The following is a 26,656-nucleotide window of genomic DNA, read 5'->3' as shown; positions in this document are numbered from 1 at the left end:
GCCGGGAAGGCGTGAGTCGCGGGAAAGGCCCGCGTCGCAAAGGCCACCATCTTCTCGCTAAAGCTGTGTGATCTGGGGTGAGCCAGGGAAGATTCCTCTGAGCTACCAGGTGCTCCCACATATAAAGTACCCCCAGACCTTGTCTCGTCCACGCCTGAGAGAAATACGAGGAAGCAAAGCATGGTGTAGAGATAGTTCGTTCATTCATTCTTTCACTCGTTCATTCAAAACACTTCTACGGACTGCTCCTGGCCGTTGAGGCATGTTGTCGTGCACGGACAGGGCACCAAAGCCAGGCTCCGGTTTGCCAGAAGCTTCCAGCTGAGCATCGGGGATGCAGCATGTGGAAGAGAATACGAAGCAGAATGTGTTTAAATGCTGTGAGAGACACATAGAAGGCTCTGGAAGCACAGAAGAGAGATGAGTCCCAGCTGCGAGGCATGTATCAGGGAAGTTCTCTTGCAGGAGGCAGGATCTGAGCCAGGCCTTGAAGAGCTGGTTGCATTTGGACACACGGAGATGAGCAGGAGCAAAGCGGGCAGGGTCAGCCAGGAGACACAGGAGGGGCAGCGCAGGGCAGGATTCCAGGATATAAGCAGCTCACCAGAAAGCGTGACTGCGGGACTTTATAGCAAGGGGCCTCTCCATAGCTCTAGACGGTTCCCGAAGCACTGGGTCAGCCATTACATTGTTTCACACAACAGACATACTTAAGTCTTAAGATTCTAATCAAGTTTGTTTTCATGCAGCCTCAACTAAAGGAATTAATGTGAATGTCCTTTAAACACCGTCAAATACTCCACCAAGTAAGATATGAATACTTTTACTAGTGATTTGAGTGTCAGAAAGTAGAGTATAATTCCATCAACGGTATGTGTCAATGCCACGTTCCCCCTACCCCCTTCCCCCTTGCTTGATAAATAATACTGTGAGAGCACTGGCGACGCCTGGTTCTGACATTGCATATCCACGGCCCTCAGCGGTCAGTTCTTAGAAAGACAGCTACAACAAGAAGAAATTCACGTGGACGCCCACCGATGCAGGATGACTATTAAAAAGGGACCAGAAGCGCACCACAACGGTGGGGGGGCCCCTGAGGACTTGTGGCCTACTTAAGGACGGCTGGACCCCAGTTCCCACCCCACAACCTTGTCATGCTGTCACGAGGAGGCAGAATCGAACTCTCCTTCCCTGGAATCCAGGGAAGGGCTTGCAATTCTCCTGGAGCCCACGGAACGTGGCGGAAGTGATGCGGCGTGACTTCCACGGGAGGCCATCAGCAGTATGAGCTAGACACACAAGGAGTTGTGAGCCGCCACGTGGGAAGTCTGAGGCCGCCTTGCCAGTGAGAAGCCCTAGCTACCTGGAGAGGTCAGGTGCCACTGTGTCAGCAGACAGGCCCAGATGATGTCCCAGCTGGCGTGGATACTAACTGCCCGATGGCTCCTGTCACGGGCCATCGGGTCATCTCAGCTTGTGAGCCTTCCTATCTGAGGCCGCGCATCACGGAACAGAGACAAGCACTCCCCGTTGGGCCTGCTCGGAAAACTTCCCATGAAATACATTTGTATTTCTTTTTTTTTTAATTTTTTTTTTCAACGTTTATTTATTTTTGGGACAGAGAGAGACAGAGCATGAACGGGGGAGGGGCAGAGAGAGAGGGAGACACAGAATCGGAAACAGGCTCCAGGCTCCGAACCATCAGCCCAGAGCCTGACGCGGGGCTCGAACTCACGGACCGTGAGATCGTGACCTGGCTGAAGTCGGACGCTTAACCGACTGCGCCACCCAGGCGCCCCTACATTTGTATTTCTAATGTGACATACAAATTGCCAAAATTTCCAGTAAATTTCTAAGGGTTGATGTTAAAAAAAAAAAAATCTAAAAGACTCACATGTAAGGCTACTTGCATTTTATTTGGTTCTCTTAAGGATTCAAAGATGGAGATAAAATACCCATAAAGTGGCCCATGAGAATTACAAGCACATGTCACTGGAATTGCTCTGCTAATGGTTCCACAAAGTAGTAAATTCCGATATTGGTTCCCATGACTTACTTGAGTGGAAGGGTTTCGTAATAGCCTGGAAAATGTCAGCACGCTACGACAGCATTATTTACCAGATTTTTTGAAATGCTAATGGATTTTGGCCTCATGTCGAAAAGGTTAAACAAGTAAACACAGGCAGTCAGGGATAATTTGTCAACATGCTAAGTCAGGCATTGAGGCTTGGGCTCTTTCCAGACAGAGTGTGGCTGAAAAAATAAAGAACAATGAGAAAATGAAATCACCAATATGAAAATCTCCTAAGAGCATCTACATTCCAAGCAGGCACTTGGAAATAACAGCAATGCTGGAGATAATGGGTTACAGGAGAGTTAATCTAAATTATTTCTACTAGATTGAATATTTTCTGCAGATGTCTCCAGATTTCGGAGCACGGTTCCTGGAATTGTGCGGGAACCAGCAGATGGGGGTCCGCCCGGCTGTACCCATCTGTTTGGGTGTGTTGGCTTCAGCAGACAGGGGGCTGAGCGGGCAGAGGTGGGACAGAGGTGCCTGGGGGCACAGGATGAGCAAAACAGTGAAATATGAACAGGTCCCTATGACAGCAGGGTCACTAACAGTATGAATCATGCCCCTCCCTCAAGCACAGGTGACACTTTGGGGGATACATGGGACCAGGGATGAGGCTTGAATGAACAGCAGCCCCCGGGGTCTCCAGAGGCCCCAGTAAGAGCAGATTCTGGACGGTGAGGATGGAGACAGCACAGTGGCTGGAGAGGAGAGTGGGAACGTGGGGGCAATTAGAGCGAGAGGCCTTTCAGGAAATGAACTTCTGGGGGGGGAAACATGGACCTCAGCTGTAGAGATATTCGGGCATCAGGGAGGGTGTCCTATAGATGAGATACACTTGAGCACCTTTAAACGTGGATAGGGAAAGATGTCAGTAAAGGACACCAGGACACAGAGCAGCGGGGGAGGGGGCGATCACCTCAGAAGTGGGCACGGCGGAGGGGACAGCCTTCCGTGGGGAGGGGCGTCAGGCGGCTAGGATGGGAGCTGGCACGGGTAAGTTCCTATAGGTGGCAGGACACTCAAGAAGCTTCTTGTTCCAAGTCTTCTATGTCTGGGCAGTGGAAAGCGAAGGGACTTGCTAGGAGGGAAGGTCAAGGGTGGGTGTGGGGGGGACAGACGGTGGAGAAGGAGTCTCTGGAGGGAGGGAGGCTGCCCGCCAGCACCGGAGGCCCAAGGACCGGCGAGGACCGTGCTCGGCTGGCCAGGCAGGCGTGGAGCAGGGGAGCAGAGCTGGGCAAGATGCGGGCTGCAGAACTGGGCCTGAATCTAAACAGGATGAGAAGGAAGAGGAGAGATGGTCCTGGGGGCCCGGGGGCCTTTGAGGGGAGGAAACAGAAACAGAAAGCTGGAAGAACACAAGGTAGGGCACGCCCCCGCACCTACGACGTGCCTGGCACACCCTGGCCACTCCACAGACAGTCCCTCCAGAACCACATTCCAAGGGCTGACAGGACTCTCGGTGGCGCTTTCAGGGGTGGCTGGTGGGGGGGGACCACACTGGCAGAGCACAGGAAGGTCCCATTTCATTGGACAGTCTGCTCCAGGCACGTGAGATCAATGCCAGACGGTGGTACCTGAACTTCGTTTCATAGACAAAAGGGAGCCTTGGTTGCTCTGTAAATAGAACCGTGCTGTGACCAATATGCTGTGTGCGTAAGACCCATCTGGTGACATTGGGCTAAAAGAGAATATGACTGAGAAAGAAGGCACATCAGTTAGTAGTAGCTGCATTTTTAAGAAGAACCAAACCTCATATGAACCTTACTTGAAGACAGTCATTGTTTTCCATTCAAGTATAAGCTTAGCCGGTCACCATCCTCATGAAAATTCATGAGCTAAAGCCAACCTCCTTTTAGACCAAGTGGGTCTCAAAGTGTGGTCCCAAGGATCCACAGCATCAGCAACAGTCGGGAATCCAGATTCTTGGGCCCACCCCTGCCCGACTGACTCAGAAACTCTGGGGTGGGGCCCAGAGATCTCAATCCCCACACGCCTTCCAGGTGGTTCTAGACTCTGAAAGCCACTGTTCTGGAGTCAGGTTGGTAGAGACAGGTCATTGGCTTGGGTGAGGCTGACCTCAGAAGGAATGCAACTCACAGTGGCCCATCTTCACGGCCTCAGTCCCATCCTTCGGAAAACAGGAAAATAACAACGACTTCTGTCATAAGGCTATCTTGATGCTAATATAATACATTCAAAGTACCCAGAACATATCTAGCTCTTATGTTTTTTATGACTGAAATAAAAGTCAGTGATCAAAACAACCCCACCTGGTACACAACCTCAAACACATGAATAAATGGTTCATGAATCACGTGAGGGCATCTCATCACACAGTTAAAAAAAAAATCACTAATGTAAAACAATATAAACTGGACAATGCAAAATGTAATACGGTCTCTAACACATGTAAACCGACTCTAGCTATTAAAGCCGGGTCAGATTCAACCCTTAATTCCTGCCAAGTGGAGCAAAATCGCCTTTTTGATTATTCAGAGCAAGCCAGGCAATTATAGGTCCAGCTTTGTTTTCTGACCTTGCGTTGGGTTGAAGAAGAGGTGTCTTGTCACCTATGACAGTTTCCAGACTGGATACCCTTGATGCTAGAGGCTCCTTCTCCCCAGGCGACTTTCCTTGAACAGCCCCCTCTTTTCTGGAGGCTTTTGGGTAGGCCATTAAGTACTTGTGCTGGATAAGAAATTATCAATACTGTTCTTTCACTAGCTATAGGATTTCACAACCTCGCATTAGTGGGCCTTACGGAGAGCTTTTTCCTCTGCTGAAAACCTGGTCTTATTTGCACGCTCTAGTTTTTGTAGATTTGCCTGGTTTCTCGGCAATCCTATCAAGGTGAACAAAACAACTGCAGTTACTTTGAACGAACCATGCGCATTCTGTTTATCCGTTGTTTTATTTTACTTTATTTTATTTTATTTCATTTCATTTTGTTTTTGAGAGAGAAAGAGAGAGAGAGAGCTCAGGTAAAGGAGAGGAAGAGAGAGAGAGAGAGAGAGAGAGAGAGAGAATCCCAAGCAGGCTCCAAGCTTAGTGCAGAGCCCAATTAGGGGCTCAGTCTCACGACCCTGAGATCATGACCTGAGCTGAGATCAAGAGCCAGAGGTTCAACTGACTGGGCCACGCAGGTGCCCCTCTGCTCATCAATTTTAAGTGCAGCATGACCACAACGTTAATATGGCCTTACCTGTATTTTAGCGCTGACTTTGGCAAAAGAAGATCTCCATTAAGAAAAAAATGTAAGCAACAGCAACTAAAAGGTCTCTCCTTTAAGGCCTTGGTGTAGGCGGTCCCTGCTTTACAACAACCAATTTTGCACGCAAAGGTTTTTTTTTTTTAATTTTTTTTCAACGTTTTTTATTTATTTTGGGGACAGAGAGAGACAGAGCATGAACGGGGGAGGGGCAGAGAGAGAGGGAGACACAGAATCGGAAACAGGCTGCAGGCTCCGAGCCGTCAGCCCAGAGCCCGACGCGGGGCTCGAACCCACGGACCGCGAGATCGTGACCTGGCTGAAGTCGGATGCTTAACCGACTGTGCCACCCAGGCGCCCCATGCACGCAAAGGTTTTAAACATACGATTGCAATCGTGCAATATGCACACACTGATAGCCCAGCCCTTTGTTTTAACTTAATGTTGTCTCCCCAGCATGTCCACATTACGATGCTGTAAACATGGTTTTCTCATCTCTGCCGTATCATATCAAATGGGTACACTACGTTTATTTAACCATATTCCCCTCTATTACACAACCAAGTTGTTTACAAATTTTCATTTTTTATACATCTTGTGAATCACTTTTTCTGCTTGCAGCGTGCTCGAGGTGGCCAACTGTACCGGCTTGCCAAGGACTCTCCCGGATCCGGCGCCGAATGGCTTACATCACAGAAAACCCCCTCGATGGCAGGCAAACTGGGACAGCTGGTCCCCCGTGGAGAGCCCCCCCCCCCCCCGCGAGCCGTAAAGAAAATGGGAGGCAGAATGCAGAGCACAGTAAGTATCGGAAGGGGAAAACTCCACAGGACCAGTTGGGGATCCAAGGCGGCCCCACGCAAGGAGGCAGGGGGCAAGGGCATCTGACGTGAAGCCGGGCAAAACACGGTGGGAGGGGAGCCACCACATGCAGGCGTTTGGGAACAGAGAGGCAAAAATCCAGTGAGCTCCAGTCTGTGCAGGAGCTAGCGATCTACTGGTCCCAGTATCAGACTGTCTCTGAAGTCCTCCCATCTACTATTCCTCACTTGCCTCCTGACCTGGCCCTGTGGGAGCTCTGACCGCCTGATGCAGGCCGCCCCTCCCCCACCCCTCCTACCCCCCCCTCTTCCCCCCCCCTTCCCAGCCCCTGGCCTCCTGCCCTTGCCCTGCACCACCCCTCCTACGTCAGAGCCCCACGCGCCCTCTGCAGGATAACCTGAAAGCAGGAGCCAGTTAATGCCTGGGGCGGGAAACTTTGACCTCAGGGAGGCGGGAGCCAGCGGATAAATTCTTCCCCTTTCCACCCTCACTGCTCTCTGTCCCTCGTCCTCCACCTGATTCTGGGGGCAGGGTGCACAGGGACGTGAAGGGTGTAATGGTGAGGCCGCCTGCTTCCTTCTCCCCTTCTTCACCCTCCTTGCCCCCACCCCTGTTTCCTGGCTGTGCTAAGGCATGAAATAGCACATATACAAACCCTCGTCTCAGGCTCTGCTCTCTGGGGAACCCAGGTGAAGACGGCACCTCACCGAAGAACCAAAAGACAAGGAAAGAGGGCAAATCGAAAAGGACAGTGATGACAGACTACGGCATCCTGTTTCTGGAAGACCTGCGGAGTTACCCAGTCGCAGGACTTCAAGAACCTAGTGCCCCCGAAGATTCTGCACAGTATCTGCTACCTCTGCTTCCCAAATAGGAAGATGATATGATCTTGAAAGACAAAGGCAATGCCTGAAATTCTATATCCGAGAACGCAGAAAAGCATAATAAAAACTGTGGATTAAAAAGCAATATTGGGAATGCACTACTGGACTTGATTGAATTATTATATTTTATATTAGACTTTTGAGATGGAATCTGAGGGACATCTTCCATGTGACATGTACAGGAAAGACCCACTTGTGCCGCAACGGTCTGCATCTGGGGCACAGCATCCCCAGTGACCGCTGAAATCACCTGTCTCTGTCCTTCAGCAGTGCTGTCTCCGATCCCTGCAGGTAGACAGCCCCGGGGACATCTCTGGCCAGCTGTCACAGGGGATAAAGACACAGGTGGTACCCATACACTTGAGATGTATTCAGTCTCCAAGGTGCAAATCTACACATAGATTTACATGATGTTCCATGGTGCACTGAAAGCTAACAAAAAGGCTGAATGAGCATTTAGGAATGACAAGTTCCCAACACCTTCCCGGGAAAATTTCTTATATACACTCACACGTGGACCTGACATTTCAAACTCCCAAGTTTTAAAACACTGGTAGTCAAGATGGTTGTTTTGTTTAAAATATACAGTTTTAGGGGCGCCTGGGTGGCGCAGTCGGTTAAGCGTCCGACTTCAGCCAGGTCGCTGTCTGTGGGTTCGAGCCCCGCGTCGGGCTCTGGGCTGATGGCTCGGAGCCTGGAGCCTGTTTCCGATTCTGTGTCTCCCTCTCTCTCTGCCCCTCCCCCGTTCATGCTCTGTCTCTCTCTGTCCCAAAAATAAATAAACGTTGAAAAAAAAATTAAAAAAAAAAAAAATATATATATATACAGTTTTAGATCTGGAAGGGATCCTGGGGAATATTTATCCTGCGTTTTTTCAAATATTATTTTAGAAGAACTCTAACTCCCCTCTTAGAAAACAGAACAATCTTAACACCAAAATAAAACTGACAAAAGTAAAATTACGTTGCTGAAAGGGACGGGCGTTGCAAAGCCAAGGATTGGCAAGAACACAGTTTGCAAGAACCCTAGTGAGACCCTGTCGATATTCCTAGGTTACAGGCTGATCCATTTAACAGACCAGGGGCTGGGTGATTTCTAAGACATCTTACAAGGCCCTTGAGTGTCTTTGGCAGAAAAACCCATTTCTTTCTTTTTACCCCCTTGTCCCTTTTGAGCCTCAATGGAAGAAGGTTGGGTGAATTATAATGTATTCCAGTCATTGGTTATACAAGACCCCTACCTTATTTTTTTATCGATTCTATTTTATCGCTATTCCTATTTCCATCCCGTCCCCACAAAGGAATTATACTGATGTGTTAAGGTGTCTCTTTTTGCTCGTCTTCTTATAGAATCTATATTCTTTTGTGTCCACATATGTTTAGTGTTATGTAAATGGTATTGTATCCTATACCTCACTCTGCTTCTTACTTTTTATTCTGCCCGAGGCTTTATGGACCATCCATCAGGCCATACGAACATCTAACCTACAATTTCTGACAACCGCATGGGACGTATGCACCGCATCTGACATTCCCTGTCTCCCAGACTGCCTTCAACTCTCTGTCACCCAGGTAATGCTGCAGAGAACATACCTACCTCCTGATGGATGGGTTTGAGAGCTTCCTTTGGGACTTAATGTACAGGAGTGGAATTGCTGGGTCACAGTACGGGGACAGCTCACGGGCATCCGCGGTTCCAGACTGTGATGGAAAACAGCTGCACGTGCCCTCCAGCAGGCATCCTGCCACCTACCAACCCTTGGCACCGCTGGGCTTGTCGTTTCTAACCAGCCTAATGAGTGTGAAGCGCTATCTTGGTTCCATTTTTATTTCTCTGATTACGAATGGATCTGCATTGCTTCTTATGCTTAATGGCCTTTTGGGTCTACTTTCATGAAAGCTGTCTCCATCCTTTGTCACTTCTCCTACCAGGCCTGTTACCTTTGTCTTACTGATTCACGGAAGCCCCGTTTAGATTCTGGAGACATCGATTAACTTCTTATTGGTTCAGACATCAAAAAATATCTTTTCCCGGCACCTGAGTGGCTCAGTGGGTTGAGTGTCTGACTCTTGAGTTGGAGTCTGGTCATGATCCCAGGGTCTCTGATCCCTGTGGGTAGACAGCTCCGGGGACATCTCAGGCCAGCTGTCACAGGGGACGAAGACATAGGTGCTATCCGTACACTTGAGACGTATTCAGTCTCTAAAGTGCAAATCTTTGCATAGGCGTCGGGCTCCGTGCTGGGCAGGGGGCCTGCCTGGGATTCTCTCTCTTTCTCCCTCTGTCCCTCTCCCTCGCTTGTCCTTGCTCTCTCGTTCTCAAATTAAAAAAAAAAAAAAAATCTTTCCTAGTGATCCAGACATGGGACAAGTTACTTAATCTCTCTGTACCTTACTTTCCTTCCCTACAAAAGAGCACCTGCCTCCCAGGGTGCGTGAGGATTAAACGAGTTGACTGTTTACTACGTTTTCCGGCAATTTAGTAAGGAAAAAAGTCTCCAAGCAGTAATGTGCATTAATAACTGTAAGGTTATAGTTACACGTAGTATATTACAGCACGGCTTTGTGTCCCTATCAGGGATTAAGCTACTTTCATGGATTAAATTTTCATGCCTATTCAAAGTCAGGGGACTGGACTGCTTAATATAGAGAGCAATAGGGGCGCCTGTGTGGCGCAGTCGGTTAAGCGTCCGACTTCAGCCAGGTCACGATCTCGCGGTCCGTGAGTTCGAGCCCCGCGTCGGGCTCTGGGCTGATGGCTCAGAGCCTGGAGCCTGTTTCCGATTCTGTGTCTCCCTCTCTCTCTGCCCCCCCCCCCCCCCGCCCCGTTCATGCTCTGTCTCTCTCTGTCCCCAAAATAAATAAACGTTGAAAAAAAAAATTTTAATATAGAGAGCTATTTAGCCAAATTCACTCAACCTGAATCCCGATATTCCTGATTACTGCCCCCCCCCCCATCACTGCTCTGTGCTCATTTCACAGACCGCAGGGGGGCTGGGGAGGTACCCTTTTGGTCTTTTCTCTCTGAGGCCACTTTCTCATGACAGGACAAGCAAACTGTGATATCATTTAGACTTTGAAAACGGCCCCCAAACATGAGGCAAATGTGTCTTATTGACCCGACCAGCAAGTTGGCATGAGCCACAGCGGTGCATCCCAACACAGCACCTCTGGGGAAGCTTCGCCGTCCTGATTTACTGAAGGATTTCAGGGGGTTGTGCATGAAAACACGCGACAGAGAGGGCTTCGTGGTATAGTGATGCCTTAGTCCTTTTCTTTCCAGAATCCTTCATCAACGAGCAGCCAGCGCAGGAGGGAGCGGGCAGAGCCATGTGTGTGGCTCCGAGTGATCACGGACAGTGAGCCCCCCTCCCCCCAGAGCCACAGGGGGCCCAGGGAAGTGGACAGACCCCAGGCTGCCACCCCAACTGGCCAGAGAAGAAGCACATTCTACTCGGGGGGGTCGCAGGGCCTCAGCGTGTGCCTCTGGCCGTCCTCTTTCCCTCCCCAGGGGCTCTCCTGGCAGCAGCCTGCTCTCTGGGGACACAGAACGCATCAGTTCCAACCAACACACAGCTCACACCGTCACTTGTCTCCCACAGTGCCACCACCGCGAGTAAAACAGCCATAACTTCAATCAGGAGAGCTCTCTTTTACGTGAAACTTGAGGAAAACATCTTTACCTGCTGCCGGGCTTTCCGCCCGCACCCTGCAGCGCCCCAAGATTTCCCCAGTTTCAGGGAAGTCCAAGGCCCTAGCCGGGCAGTGCACTGCTCTGCCTGCGGTCAGAACACAGCGTGGGGCCTGAGCCAGTCTGGGCTCCTCACCCCCAGACCAGACCAGGCGCACCCAGGCCTGGGAGGCCACCTTTAGTGACAAGAGCGAGATGAAGGGAATCAGTGGAGCTCTCTGATGGGGGGAGGTCACAGCTGGAGAAAGGAGCCTTGGGAAGTTTTGTCAAAGCTCGTGGCTCTGACCTCGTATCCTGGATCTTTCCTCAGTCTTTATTACTAAGCCCCAGCTCCACGAGCTCCAGACGGTGGACCCCTGCCATGTCCCTCACTGCTGGAATCTTGGTGGTCTGCCAGACAAAAGCTTTCCTCGGACCCAGGGTTTGCCATTTCCTCTAATCCCCAGACCCAGGCTGCCTCTCTGTGTAGACTTCCTGAATACCTATAATCAACAACTACCACCAGAGCCAGGCACTCAGCACTTCCCAGGGGCCAGCGCTCCGTGCCGGCCTCTCAGTGGCTAGTTTTCCCATTTGTAAGAATCTGAGCCTGGGGGGTGTTCGGGGGGCTCAATCCGTTAAGCGTCTGACTTCAGCTCGGGTCATGATCTCGCAGTCTATGGGTTCAAGCCCCGTGTCGGGCTCTGTGCTGACAGCTCAGAGCCTGGAGCCTGCTTCGGATTCTGTGTCTCCCTCTCTCTCTGCCCCTCCCCAACTCGCTCTCTCTCTCTCTCTCTCTCTCTCTCAAAAATAAATAAACATTAAAAAAAAAAAAAAAAGAATCAAAGCCCAGACACATGTCAAATTGAGCAACTTGCCATCTTCACACAACCAGTGAGCCTATATCCTTAGCCACGTATTCAACTTTAGAGACAGGCCACACCGCACCGGTTCAGGTCTGAAATCTGATCATTTCTTCACAGCATTTTGCAACCATAAATGGCCATTATCTAATCATCTATATGGTTTGGTAACACACCTGACCTGCTTTCATTTAAAGTCGTCCACCCTGGAGGGGGTGCCGTCGTAATCCTACAGCGGCGCGGGGGTGACAGAGGAGAGGAGGCCCCCAGAGAAATCTGTCACACCATTCCCAAGTTGCCCAGACACGGCGACACGGAGAAGTGCTGCGGGGCGGGATCCTGGAGTAATCTCCCGTCCACGACAGAAACCCTGAAATTCCTTTTTCTCTTTGACTTTTTAAAAAGTTGGTGCCGCATTCGTTTTAATGAGCTTCCCCCTAATTTTCGCCTCAACCCTCGATATTTAATACGTTCAATTATCCCCGTGGCTTCCATGCGCGTGTCGGCTGCCAACCACGCGCTTGAGAACACTGCACGGGAACAGGTGTCTCCCGAGTGTCGCGGTTAGAACAGCATCCGCATTGAACGTACAGCCCGTGAGCGCCATGCCCCTCCCCCCCCCCCCGCATAAATGTGCCACCTCTTCAGAACCAGAGGCCCTGGCACCTCTCCCTTCCGCTTACGTCTCCGAGGCCTCAGCTGGTGGCGTCCCTTCCCCGGGGACGGAGACACACACGCTGTCTTTCATCCTGTGCCGTAGGCCGCACGGCACTTCCAGTTGGCCGAAGCCCCTGAAATCGGAGCCACCCTGTGCGTACGTGGGACTTAAGCCACAACAGAAAAAGGCGTCTGAGACGTGAGCCGTGAGCCGCTGTCGAGCAGGGAGGATGGACAGCGTGTAGGAGAGGAGCCCGGGAGGGGGTCCAGGCTGCCCTGGGGAAGCGCTGTCTTCCCTGGGGGGGGGGGGCAGTCCCCTCAGCCTCCTTGGCTCACGAGGACACAGGCGGTGACCCCAGAAACCCGACAACGCTACCGGCAAAAACTTTCAAAGCCGTTGGACTTTGCTGGGACCCAACAGTGTCACGGGCCCCGGTGCCTTAGAGTCAGGGCTGGTTTTTCTGTGTCGCTTCCTTCTTCTGTGGCCAGCGGGACCCGCCAAGGCCCTGGCTTCGTCTAACTTCACCTAACCACAGCCCTTACTTGGGTCTCTCGTGTTGGACACCGTGGTGCCGGTGGCGTTTCACAGAACACCGCCACTTTCCAAAGCCGCCCCCGTGTGACACCGGCAATAATGAAGTCAACTTTCGTTCCAGACCAAAGAAACTTGCATCCCATATTCTGATATGCTAATATAGGTCTTGTAGGTGAAACGCCTATTTCTGCGTTACGAAGTCAAGAGAAATTAAACAATTCTGACTGATGATACAAAAGAAACTCTCTCACCATGAGCTCTGCTTTGCCATCACCTGCACCTGTGAGGAAGTGCGCGTCTAACCTCCCAGGTGTTTTGAAGCTTGTCAAAGTGGGTCTCTGAACTCTATTCTAAGGAACCAGAAAACATGGTCTCCCACACTCACCTTTGGGTTTTATTACAAATCAGCGCAGCGTAAGTTAACAAACCCCATAAAAGAAATGTTATATGCCCCTTCAACGGACGCAACCTTGTCAGGATTGCTTAAAATACTTAAATGTTTTGGCACAGATTTATTGTTAAGTTTCATGTTAAGTTCAATGTTAAGTTTCATGGTTGAACGTTAATGATCAGATCACTGAGGCCAAAGGGTGTGAGTACGGACAGGCTTGTGAAGCTCTTGTTCATTTTCCCATGTTACTGTCTCAACTCCCGGCCCCAGCCATCGCCGTTCAAATGGAAAGCCAGAGACCCACCTGTCACTTGGTCATCTCCCCTGCTCCTGCCCCACAGCAGGAGTCACCTGCCTCCCAAGACCAGATCAGACAGCATCATAATCACCTTTGTTTCTGAAGTCTAGGCTTGCACTCCCCCTTGCCTCCCCCTGGGAGTTTTCGTTGTGTGCGTGGCCCGTGGCACGTCCCTTTCAGATTCTCCACGAGGCCCTGGGGTCTAGAATCAATGTTGAAGAAGGCAGGACGGGCACCTTCTGCAGGGTGCAGGGACAACCATCGACCACATTCCCCTGTGCTCCTGTGGACATCACTCACGGCACACAGCATGCCCACCCGAAAGAAAGGCGCCCTGGGGAGGAATCCATCCTGATTTCCAGAAACTAACACCTGTAGGCTTTAAGTTAGCTTCATTCCAAGACACTGGAATGTGACGACGCTGAGCTCAGGGTCAGGGATTAAATACATCAGGAGCCTGACAACGGATTTGGTTGTGGAAGGATAGACACAGAGGAACCTTGGAAATCCACTGGCAATTAATTGACAGAGGTCCACAGATGTGGCCCGCTGCCCCCAGTGGCTCACAGAAACCTGTGACGGGGTTCTGCATCTTGGACCAGGTTCTCCTTCTTTTTTTAAAATTTTTTTTTTTTTCAACGTTTATTTCTTTTTGGGACAGAGACAGAGCATGAACGGGGGAGGGGCAGAGAGAGAGGGAGACACAGAATCGGAAACAGGCTCCAGGCTCTGAGCCGTCAGCCCAGAGCCCGACGCGGGGCTCGAACTCACGGACCGCGAGATCGTGACCTGGCTGAAGTCGGACGCTCAACCGACTGCGCCACCCAGGCGCCCCGAGGTTCTCCTTCTACCATGCCGTCTGCTTCTCTGATTCGTCAGAGACCACGGTCTAAGCTTTTAGAAACTATTCAACAACAATCACTATGCTCGTTCCCTGACTTTCATTTTTAATTTTCCCGAACACAGCTTTTGAGGTGAAATTACTGAATCAATCTTACACTTTGAATGATGTGCTGCCCCAGGGCCCACACTGTCGGCAGAATTTAACTTTAAAGAATTTGTTACAATCACATTCGTTATTCACCTTCTTATTAGGCCCTAAACCGCATCCCTCGCTGTTTTTCTCTATTACTACTCAACAGCCAGCCCCAAAGTTGCTTTGCTTTATTGCAAGCATGGAATGGTTAGGGGCATCGGGGGGGCTCAGTCAGTTAAGCGTCCAACTTCAGCTCAGGTCATGATCTCATGGTTCGTGAGTTCGAGCCCCGCGTCAGGCTCTGTGCTGACAGTTTAGAGCCTGGAGCCTGCTTCGGATTCTGTGTGTCCCTCTCCCTCTGCCCCTCCCCTGCTCGTGCACTGTCTCTGTCTCTGTCTCTCTCAAAAATAAATAAACATTAAAAAATTAAAAAAAAAAAAAAACAAGCATGGAACAGTTAGAACCCAGCAATCCTTGAAAAGCCACGTCACTGATCTCTCACCCGGACACAATGGCATTAACCATTATTTATCATTCTAAAAAGCGATACCAGGAACTTTAGAGAACTTTCCTCATAGAACAGAAATAAACTTTCTTTCTTGGCTGTGGTTCAGGAAAGGGAAAGATGAGGAAGAGTGTTAGAAAGGTTTTATTTGGTTCTGAAAGGTAGGCAGTGTCTGCCCTCTCCACAGCTTTGGGGGGCTCAGCCCTGGGTCTCTGAACCGTTGAGAGCCAGGCCCCCATAAGCCCCTCGCTGAGCCAGGCCCTGCGCCCGTGTGCAGCTGCTTCTGGAGCGTGGCTAGGTCGAAGACGCACATGTGCCAAAAAGTGTGCCAGGACAGCTGAACAAATAGCCTTTTCTGCCCAGCGGACGTCAGCACATAACAATTATGGCCCCGAAGAGCCAGAAGTTCTGTTCCCTGGTTCCTTTCCTGTTCCAGGTCACATCCCCTAAATTAGGATTCTGAGGATGGCAGCGCCCTTGTGCAGACAGGGGACAGGGGTGTGGTCTGTCACCCCTCGGCCTCGGCGTGGGGATGGGGGCAGTTTCTGCAGGGCCGTGGCCACCTGAGGACTCGTCAGACCTCATGGGGTGAGGAGGAGGCCCGTACGGTGCCATCAGTAGGACCACAAGTACCCAGGAATAAAACCACTGACATCTGTGTAAGACCTTCACTGAAAACAAGACGCTGCGGAGAGAAACTGAATAATGCCTATGAAAGTGCAACAACACAGCCGTTCAAATTATACCAAATACATCACGTTCAATATATTGGAATTGTTGAAGTGTCCATTTTCCCTAAATTAAAACATAAAATTAAAGTAAAAGAGAAAGAACAAGGGGCAGCCTGTTTGGGGACAAGAGCTGACGTTAATCTACGAAGGTCAATTTCAGGGTTGGCTTGACCAAAATTGTAACAGGGGTCAAATTTGTCACTCAACCCTTTTCTCATTGACTCACTAATTTAGCCACAAAAATTGCCACACTGAGATACCACCTCACACCTGTCAGAATGGCTAAAATGAACAACTCAGACAACAAGAGATGTTGGCGAGGGTATGGAGAAAGGGGAACCCTCCTGCACTGCTGGTGGGAATGCAAACTGGTGCAGCCGCTCTGGAAAACAGTATGGAGGTCCCTCAAAAAATTAAAAATAGAACTACCCTGTGACCCAGCAATTGCACTACTAGGTATTTATCCAAAGGATGTGAAAGTGCTGATTCGAAGGGGCACGTGCACCCCAACGTTTACAGCAACACTATCAACAATAGCCAAAGTATGGAAAGAGCCCAAATGTCCATCGATGGATGAATGGATAAAGATGTGTGTGTGTGTGTGTGTGCATGTGTGTGTGTACACACACACACATACATACATATACATAAAATGGAACACTACTTGGTGATCAAAGAGAATGAAATCTTGCCATTTGCAACAACGTGGATGGAACTAGAGTATATCACGCTAAGCAAATAAGTCAGGCAGAGAAAGACAAATGTCATATGATTTCACTCACATGTGGAATTTAAGAAACAAAACAGATGAACAGAAGCGAAGGGAAGGAAAAATAAGATAATAACAGAGAGGGAGGCAAACCATAAGAGGCTCTTAGATACAGAGAACAAATTGAGGGTGGCTGGAGGGGAGGTGGGGGGGATGGGCTAAATGGGGGATGGGTATTAAGGAGGGCACTTGCGATGAGCACTGGGTGTTGAATGTATGTGATGAATCACTGGATTCTACTCCTGAAACCAAGACTACACTGTAGGTTAACTAACTTGAATTTAAACAAGTAAATTTAAAAAAAAATTACACACCATGTAATTTCATCACATATATTTACTGAACATGTTCTCAGCCCTCAAGAAACCTGTAGTCTGACAAAGGAGGCAATGATGAGCACAGTTAGCATACAGTGAGGGTGTTGAGGCAGAGGAAGGAATCCAGATACCCCCCAGGGTAATGGCAGGTGTGTGTGTGGGTGGGGAGTGGAGGGCAGGTGGAAATTATGGAAGGTACTTCTGGAATAGGTAACTCCAAGCTGCATAAAAAATGGAACAGCCTTATGGAAAAAGAAGAAAGGTATTTTGAGAAAAGGAAACAGCACGTTCCAGACCCTGGAGAGGGCAGCTGGGCGGCTGGAGCACTGGGTGCTAGAGTGGCCAGGGGCCTGTAGGGCTCTAGATGCCCACAGGCAGGGACAGGGTGGCCTTGTGCAAAGACCAAGGGGAGGACTGTCTTGAAGGAACAAGCTTCCCTACCATTTAATCAGGGATGTGCAACCTACAGAACATATGCTCAAATGGTGTGTTAGTCAGGGTAGGCTCACATTAAGAGAGGCAACAAACAGCCCCTCCAATATCAGTGGTTTAATACAAGAAAGTTTATTTCTCATTAATTTCACACTCCCATGTAGACTTCCTCCCCACAGGCTTTCAGGGATGGATCTCCTTCCATCTAAGGACTCCACCATGTTTTAGGGTGTCAGCATTCTCTGCTGGAAGGTGAGGGAAGCAAGGAAGAGACGGGGATTACCAGGACAAAGGTTATTCGGGCTCCGGGCCTGGCAGAGTCACATATCACTTCTCCCATCTTCACTGACCAGAACTCTGTCCCATGACCTACTAGCTGCAAAGGAAGCTGGGAAATACAATCTCGTGTGTGTCCAGGAGGAAAGTACAGGGTACTGTCTGCCCTAAGGGCAAATTAATGTCTGAGAGATTTTTTTCTTTATATTTAAAGCCAAGTTTATTAGTGATGTATTATGCTAGACCAGGATTCAGCAAACTACAGCTGCAGGGTCAAATCTGGCACACCACTAATTCTCTCTCTCCCTCCTCCTCCTACTGGTAGGTAATAACACCTACCCATCATCATGGTAGGTGTTATTACGCCCATTCTAGAGCTGAGGACACCAAGGCTGAGGCAGATTCTGTGACTTGCCCTCAAAGTTGAAATACAGAGGAGCTGGCATTTAGGCCCAGATCTATCAAATCCCAAAGATACATCAGAAAGTGTAAATATCAATGCCATATCTGTTGGATATCCCATTCGGTTGTGCCCCTGCCTCTCCCCAGAGCTCTATTCAGGTTTGCCAAAATTCGCAGGGAGTGTGGTCCAGCTGTGGGCACCCCAGCCCAGTCAGTTATGGGATTTTGCTGGCAGTTGCCCATCTCTGGAGAGCCCCAAGCTTCTGCAGATCAACAGCGGCTTTTCACCAGATACAATCTGGGACTCGTGCCTCCAGGGAAAGGGATGATGCTTTTGTCCCAAGGTCTCAGAGTGTCTGGAGGGATGGCACTTGCTTCAACCACACATAAGGCTGTTCCTCTCATGATATTCTCGGCATGCTCCTCATAAAGAAACACTCAGCATGTCTCCATGGACCACCTCCATGGGAAAAATGAAGATTCCCCAACCCCACCTCAGTCCTTTGATTCTAAATCTCTGAATAGAAAGGCAGTGTTCTGGAAGGTAGGTCTGAAACAATATCTAGACCATACATGTAGGTATGGAAATGGAAAATATGAGATAATGTTAAGATTCACGAAGGGCAGCAAAAGAAGGTCCAACTTATGTCTAATTAGAATCCCAAAAGGAAAAAACAGAGCACGGAAAAGGTAACACTGAAGAGATAATGGCTGAGAGTTACCCAGGACTTATTAAAAAGAACCAAGGGGCGCCTGGGTGGCGCAGTCGGTTAAGCGTCCGACTTCAGCCAGGTCACGATCTCGCGGTCCATGGGTTTGAGCCCCGCGTCGGGCTCTGGGCTGACGGCTCGGAGCCTGGAGCCTGTTTCCGATTCTGTGTCTCCCTCTCTCTCTGCCCCTCCCCCGTTCATGCTCTGTCTCTCTCTGTCCCAAAAATAAATAAACATTGAAAAAAAAAAAAATTTAAAAAAAAAAAAAAAAGAACCAAAATTCACAGTTAAAGGAAATACAACAATTGGTTCATGTAATGAATATTTACTGGTGCCTATTATATGCCAGATGCCTTTCAGAGGCAACGTACACCAATCTGGTTAAACAAAAGAAGTACCCACTTAGATACAACCTGAGAGAAAAAGGATGGTTAGATGGTCAGCAGATTTCTCCAAAGCAAAACGAAAGCCTTAAGACAGAAGTAACAACTTCAGAGCACTGAGGAAAAATAATTGGCAACACAGAACTATTTTCCTACCAAAACCATCTTTCAAGAATAATGGTGAACAATGCTGGCTTGGTCAGTGGAGCGTGTGACTCTTGATCTCAGGGATGTGGGTTTGAGCCCCATGTGGGGTGCAGAGATTACTTAAAAATAAAATCCTCTCGGGGCACCCGGGTGGCTCAGTTGGTTGAGTGTCTGACTCTTGATTTCAGCTCAGGTCATGGATCCCAGGGTCATGGGATTGGGCTCTGTGCTGATAGCAGATTCTCTCTCTCCCTCTCCCCTCCCCTGCTTGTGTGCTGTCTCTCTCTCTCTCTGTCTCTCTCAAAAATATAAATAAATAAATAAATAAATAAATAAATAAATAAATAGATTCTTAACTTGTTGCGGAGAAGTTTGCAGTATTAAATTTAGGCTCTGTGAAGTAAACATAGTAAAATGTCAAGGGTAACCACTGAAAGAATTGAAATAAAAAATCTAAATTCCAAACAAACGAAGGAACAAAATAGAGTAAGAAAAACAAATTGAAAAATCATCTTTTAAAGGAAGGAAAAAAAGCATAGAAAGAACAAGACAAAGAAAATAGTATAGTATAACAAGCTCAAATATACCAATTAATACAATGAACATAAAGAGACTAAGGATAGCAGTTAAAAACTAAATCAAGTTATATGCATTTTATAAAAGATACATATAAATATCAGAACATGGGAAGCTTGAAAGTCAGAATAACAAAAAATACAGCAGGCAAATATTAACTGAAAGAAAACTGGAGTAGCTACATCAGTTTCAAACAAAAAAGACCTTAAAACAATATACAGCATGGATTTTAGATAGGGTCCCTACACCTATAAAAGGTTCAATTCAGTATGTAGGTTAAAAGCAAATTCTAAATTTGTAGACACAGACATCTAATAAAACTGCCCCATGTATGTGACTTTTTAAGTCTGCTGGAGGGGCGCCTGGGTGGCGCAGTCGGTTAAGCGTCCGGCTTCAGCCAGGTCACGATCTCGCGGTCCGTGAGTTCGAGCCCCGCGTCGGGCTCTGGGCTGATGGCTCAGAGCCTGGAGCCTGTTTCCGATTCTGTGTCTCCCTCTCTCTCTGCCCCTCCCCCGTTCATGCTCTGTCTCTCTCTGTCCCAAAAATAAAAAAAAAATAAAAAACGTTGAAAAAAAAAAATTTAAGTCTGCTGGAAAAATAGGGAGGAACTGACAAACCCACAAACATAATGACAAATTTCAATACCTGTGAGTTAATTTTGACAGACCAAGCAAATGGAAAGTTTAACAGCGTAAGTGACAAGCTTCAAATACGGGGCATCTATAAACCCTGCACCCAACAGCTAAAGACTGTACATCGTTGTGTTTTTTTTAATATTTATTTTTGAGAGAGAGACAGAGCACAAGGGAGGGGGGCAGGGGCCGAGAGAGAGGGAGACACAGAATCTGAAGCAGGCTCCAGGAGCCATGCTGTCAGCGCAGACATGGGACTCGAACCCACAAACTGCAAGATCATGACCTGAGCTGAAGTCTGACGCTCAACCTACTGAGCCACCTGTCCCAAGACTGTACATTTTTGTGGAGCACGCAGGGAACATTTATGAAAATCGACCTCTTAAAGGCCAAAAAGCAAGTTTCGATAAAGTCTAAAGAGGCCGTGTCACACAGACCTTGTTCTCCGACCATTCCAAAGTTAAACAATTAAACAACAATTAAAAGTCAACAATTAAAAGATAAAAGCATCAGCACACAGTTGAAAGTTTAAAACAAGCCTCTAAATAAATCATGGGCCAAAGAGAAAACAATAATGGAAATTACAAATACTGAGAATGAAATATTAAAATTAGCTTTTCAAAACTTGTCGGATACAGTCAAAAAAGTACATAGAAGGACATCTATAGCTTTAAATATTTATACTAGAAAAGAAGAAAGGCTGAAAATAACTGAGCTATGGATCGAACGTAAATCGGAAGAAGCGTACCAAAAGTAAATCCAAGAAACAAGAACAAATAATAAAGAGGAGAAATTAATGAAATGAAAATGAACAGCCACATATTTGGGTCTTCAAAGTAGTAATAAAACAGATGTCCTCCTGGTGAGGTTGATATAGCCAAAAAAAAAAAAAAAAAAAAAGGAGATCCAAATCATATTAGAAATAAAACCAGTACAAAAGCAAGATCTTTCTCAAGTACCCAGAGCAAATCAGAGACTGAGCACAGACTAAAACGTGGGCCTGGATAGATTTTCTCCAGTTTCCACGGCAGCGCAACTCCATGCTTGACAACAGAGAGGCCAGGATGCTGGCGGCACTGATGTCTGTGGGTTGACCTTATGTCGTGGGACAGACATTCAAGAGGCAAAGCAGAGACATGTGAAGCCCCACAGATCAAAGCAGCCATCACTCTCTCCGGCTACTTCCCTCAAATGGACTTTACTTTTATTGTGGGAAAAAAAAAGATCTGGAAAGGAAAAATAAGCATGATCGGACTATTTTTAAAAGGTGCTCTGAAGCCCAGTTCCTAGTGAGACCCTAGAGGGAACTTCTCTTTCTTTCTTTCTTCCTTTCTTCCTTTCTTTCTTTCTTTTTCCCATTTATGGTATACAAGCAAGCATTTAAAAGTCCTAACATCCATTTCAAAGACTCACTCCCTAGGCAATGAATTGAAATATTGGGGTGGGGGGAGGGGGCTCGGACTTCTCTGCATTATATCATGCTTAATTCTGACCAGTGTCTGACAAGCAGACAAGGCCAAGGTTCAGACTCAGAAAGTCTGCGCTGAGAAAGCTACATGCAGGTGGAAAATCTACTGCCTCTCCTTGAGCAAGAGAAGTAACTGAGGGAGCTGGATTTAAATGGCCCTGCACTTGGCCTTGCCTTCTGACTTCACTCCCCGGAGCCGTTCTGCTTCGAAAGATGGAAAGACAGTGGGTGAGGTGCCAATGTCCATTCTGCAATGTCCACATCAAGAGGAGACAGCCATTCTCATCCGCCGGTCTGGCTGTATGGCTGACCCCGTTCCTGCCACCGGGCAATGAAATACAATGGCAGGTTGGCCCGAGGAATGAAGTCAACACTAAGAGGCCCCCGGGATTTCCTGCAGCTTCTAAAGTGTGAGTGGTTGGCGGGGATGAGGAGAAAGGGGAAGCCTTTCCAAGAACCAAGTCCAAGTTGCCTGGACTTTCCCGAAGACTTCAAATGCCGTATGGAGGACAGGAGGACGATTTACATTCATGACCCTTAGATCTGATCCCAACTGGGCTACTTAAAAGGTCTGGGACTCTGGCAGGTCCTTCCACCTCAGGTACCTCTTCTACAAAGCCGGGACACCGATGTCTCCTCACAGGGGTGCAAAGATGAGATAGAATAGCCAGATAGAGACATCCCGGAGTCTGGTCTGCCCTTCTCCCTTCTAAACTCTTGCAGTTCACCCTCTTTCCACGATTAATACATTAGACTCTGAGCCTATAAAAACACATTGGATACACCGTGTTAACCAAACACAGAAGGATAGTTCCTTGAATGCTGACAGAATATGAAAGCACAAAAACTAAACAGATCCTATTCAAAACCCAAGGCAGCAAAATATCAGCCAGGCAGAACTCTGAAAGCGAATGAGTCACTCTGAATGGCGGAACTTCCTAAATGGAAGGGGGGGAGGTGGGGGTTCCTCTTAAGAATCAATACATTAAAAGCAAACAAGCCAGAAGAAGCAAACAGTTTGGGACTTAAAAAGAAAACAAAACAAAACTCTCCAACATGCTTCAAAGACTTGTCGGTGGCCTTAAGGAGTGCCTGCTGACTACCATTCAACTTTTCCTTGAAGATTTTTATCATTGTTCTAAGCGCACGGAGCAGCAATCCAGCGATACCGCTGATGGACGATATCTGTAGGACGTCATCCAACCTCCAATTTTACAGATGAGAAAGCTAAGCCCAGGGAGGTTAAGTGATTCACTTGAGCCACACAGCTCGCTGCAGACAGTGCCACACCGGGTCTCCTGCCCTTCCACCTGCCACGCGCTACCTTTGGGGAGCCACTGACCTTCATAAAACTACCTGTCCCTCCTTGAAATAAGCCCAGATCGCTTGAAACAACTCCAGAACCCCAAAATGTTTCTAAAGCATTGGGGCACCAACTCACAGATTTTTACGTCTCCTTTCTCCGATGTCTAGGGATCACATCTGCTCACAGAAACCCCGCTTGAGTGCGTGTGCCTTTAGCTTTAGAGGCTCATCTGATTCTTCATTTGAGGCTTATATGTCTTCACAAATCAGGTGTCCTCTCTGCAAATGGTATCTTCCGATTTGCCTGGGAAGTAGGCACTGAGCAGCCAGGTGAAGGGCTATACACGGAGCCACCTAACCGGTGCGGCTCTAAGCAAGTACTAGTGACAATGCCCCGTCCTACCGAAGTCCACCCCTGCCCATTTCAACTATGAGATCCTTAACCACAAGGCCACCATAGTTTATAAAGCAGTCATCAGCATCACCCACAGGTTAGGTAGAAATTAAAGTACCCCAAACACACGCACACACACTGCCTGGCTGGGCTGCCAGGAGTTCTACAGCACATAGTACGGCACCACACACACTTGGCACTCTACAGAATATGCGTGAACTGGGGGCACCTGGGTGGCTCAGTCGGATAAGTGTGGGACTCTTGATTTCGGCTCAAGGTTCGGGAGTTCAAGCCCCACATATGGCTCCCAGTGCAGAGCCTGCTTGTTTCTCTGCCCCTCCCCCGCTCACTTGCTCACTCTCTTTGTCTCAAAATAGAGAAATAGATTTGTGGGGCCCCTGGGTGGCTCAGTTGGTTAAGCGTCCGACTTCAGCTCAGGTCAATCTCACGGTTCGTGAGTTCCAGCCCCGCATCGGGCTCTGGGCTGACAGCTCAGAACCTGGAGCCTGCTTCAGAGCCTGTGTCTCCCTCTCTCTCTGCCCCTCCCCTGCTCACACGCTCTCTCTTTGTCTCAAAAATAAATAAATGTTAAAATTAAAAAAAGAAAAAGAAATAAACTGTAAAAAAAGAATATGCATGAACTCAAAGATCTATCACCCCAACACCAGTGACACCAGACCAAAGAATACCATCAACAGTGACACACTGCTAGAGCTGAATCTAGTGTTTTCTCCATTATTCATGCAGGTGCTTTAAAATGTTTATGACAATAAAGACAAAAGTTTTTCTTTCCTAATTTGCCTGAGCACATTCAGTCGTTTTTTTCAGACATTAAATTGACCTAGGATTGCAGACGAAGTTCAATGAAACTTCTAGTTCCTGCCACCCAGCCCCCATAGAGGCAGCCCCCCGCAGATAAAGACGGCCAAACTGCCTTCCCAGCCCGGGGTAGGAACGGCCGTGCAGCCAGGGCTGAGGGGTCACGCAACCCCCAATGCACTGCATGCCCAAACACACCTAGGGAAATGGGGGGACTGCCGCCACCTGGCCCAAGCAGCCACTCCCAGGAAGGTGGGAGGGGGTCTGCTTCGTAAGGCTTGAAGCCTCTTCTGCTGCCCTCCTGTAATTTATTAGCAGGGGGAAAAAAGAAAGAAAGAAAGAATTAAAAAAAAATTTTTTTAACGTTTATTCATTTTTGAGAGACAGAGCATGAGTGGGGTAAACGGCAGAGAGGGAGGGAGGCACAGTCCGAAGCAGGCTCCGGGCTCCAGGCTCCAAGCTGCAGCACAGACCCTGATGCCGGACTGGAACCCGCGGACTGGGAGATCACGACTCGAGCTGAATCAGACCCTTAACCAACCGAGCCGTTCTCCAGGCGCCCCCAAACTCCCAATTCAAAACCTCAGCTCTCCCAACTTCGCTCCGATGTTGCTCTTTGCCCCCAAAGCGGTTTTACCAAAACCGCGACCCGGGAGAGCCTTGACCTTCGTGCCCTCGCGCTTCACGTAATCGTTCGGGCAACCAGGCACCGTCTCGCCCTTCCCTGACCACCCCCCCCCCCCCGAAGACCACAAAGCACTCGGGCCCTGCCCCCAGCGAGCCGCCCGCCCCGCGGGGCTGCGCTTCCCCGCCGCGAGCCGACCCAACATCGCCCCCCGCGGCGCAAACCCCTCGGGGGGCGACGACGCGCCGCGCGCTGGCCGCTCGGATTCCCCAGGAGGGGCGTGCGGAGCGTCTCCCAACTCAGCATCCGTCCCAGCTTGCGTTCCCTCCCGAAACCCAAGCATCCCCCCACCCCACCCCCCGTCCACTTCCCCCGCAGAGGGACACACACGAGAGGCATTTCCCCGGGCACTCGGGACGCAGCGCTTCCGAGCGCGGGATGAACCCGGTCGGTTCCCCCCCACCCCCCGAGGCAACCAACAGGTGCCGGCGCCCCCGCGGCCCTTCCCCGCGGCGTCCCGTCCCGCCGGGGGTTTCTCCCCCGCCCCCCCCGCCACCCCCGCACCCCGAGCGAGCCCCGACGCCCGTACCTCGCTGACGATGGTGGAGTGGGTCTGGACATACCGCCAGCCGCCCCGGCAGGGCACGAGCGGCGCCGAGCGGTTGGGGAAGGCGGCGAGCGGGTCGGCGCAGCTGAGCGCGCCCGCCGCCGCGCTGCCGTTGGCCGCCTCCAGGAGGTAGCGCCGGCAGCCGGCGTCGCCGCCGCGCTCGGGGGGCGCCGTGCGGTTCCACTCCTCCTCCGGGCTCCAGCCGCAGCGCTCGGCCAGCGCGGCGGCGCTCGGCCCGCGGCACCAGTAGCGCTCGGGCCGGCTGCCCAGGAAGACCACGCCGACGAAGAGGAAGGCGAAGGTGACGCCCGTCAGGCACAGCAGCAGGAACACGCGCCGCTGGAAGCGCCCGAACTCGCCGGCCCGCTGCAGCGCCTCGTCGAACGAGGGCATGGTGCGCGACCCCGCGGGCGCGTCCTGCCGCCCGCCGCCCGGCCTCCGAGTGAGCGCGCGCCCCGCCGCCGGCCGCCGCCTCACCCCGCCCCGCGCTCCCCGCCTCACGCCCCCGGGCGCCGCGCCCGCCGCCCCCGCCTCCCGCCCGCCCGCCCGCCCGGACCGCGCTCCCCGGGGACGCGCCGGGGGCCCGGCCCGGGACCGCGAGTGGCGGCCGCGGCCGCCTCCGGCCTGGCGCGGGGCTCCGCTCGGTCCCCGCCGGCAGCCTGCTCTGCGGTCGGCCCCGGGGTCGCGCTCCAGAAGGAAGTTGCAGGGTCACCCTCCGGTCTCGGTCGCGGCCCCTCGGAGGCCCCCGAGGGCGGCGTCGGAGGTGGGGGGGGGGGTGGCGGCGGGGCGGGGACGGACGCCGCGCGCTCCGGGTCCCGCGCCTGTGCCCCGGGAGACGCCCTCGGGCCCTCCAAGCCCTCGGCGCTCAGGGGCCGCCCCGCGCGACCCGCCGCCGAGCCGGCTCCAGGCGGGATTCGAGTTCGGCGACATCTCGGAGATGGTCCAACTTTTTCAAAAAGGCAGCTGGGCGGTCTACGGAGTCCAAGCGCCTCGTTCGCGTTCCGCAAGTTCAAAGTGGGAGAGGACCTCGGGCTGCATTTGGGGCTCCTTAAGCCCGGGCCTTTGCGACCTACTCTCTTGGCCCGAAAGCGCCCGGAGAGGGTGTTGGTTGCTTTGAGCGTTGTTTTTACCTTTTTGACTCGCGCCCGGAGGTCCGCAGGACTGTGTCCGCACTGGCC

General features: G+C 50.3%; 1 protein-coding gene across 2 annotated transcripts in view; it reads right to left on the bottom strand.

Annotated features, from left to right (window-relative positions):
• The window catches only part of SLC22A3 (solute carrier family 22 member 3), a 96,117-nt gene extending 70,171 nt beyond the window's left edge, over positions 1-25,946 (bottom strand). Inside the window, exon 1 of one of the 2 annotated variants that reach the window (XM_086708276.1) lies at positions 25,461-25,946. In XM_086708276.1, the coding sequence (XP_086564402.1) occupies positions 25,461-25,871 (411 nt within the window). In that variant the 5' untranslated portion in view covers positions 25,872-25,946. The remainder of the gene's footprint in view (positions 1-25,460) is intronic. The other variant, XM_086708275.1, reaches the window with a different exon arrangement.
• Positions 25,947-26,656: the final 710 nt, after the last annotated feature.

Source organism: Puma concolor, chromosome B2 (assembly GCF_028749965.1).
Source record: "Puma concolor isolate L17-30 chromosome B2, mPumCon1.1.hap2, whole genome shotgun sequence".
Taxonomy (NCBI): domain Eukaryota; kingdom Metazoa; phylum Chordata; class Mammalia; order Carnivora; family Felidae; genus Puma; species Puma concolor.
Note: the sequence above shows the minus strand (reverse complement) of the source record. Positions and strands in the feature narration are given on the sequence as shown.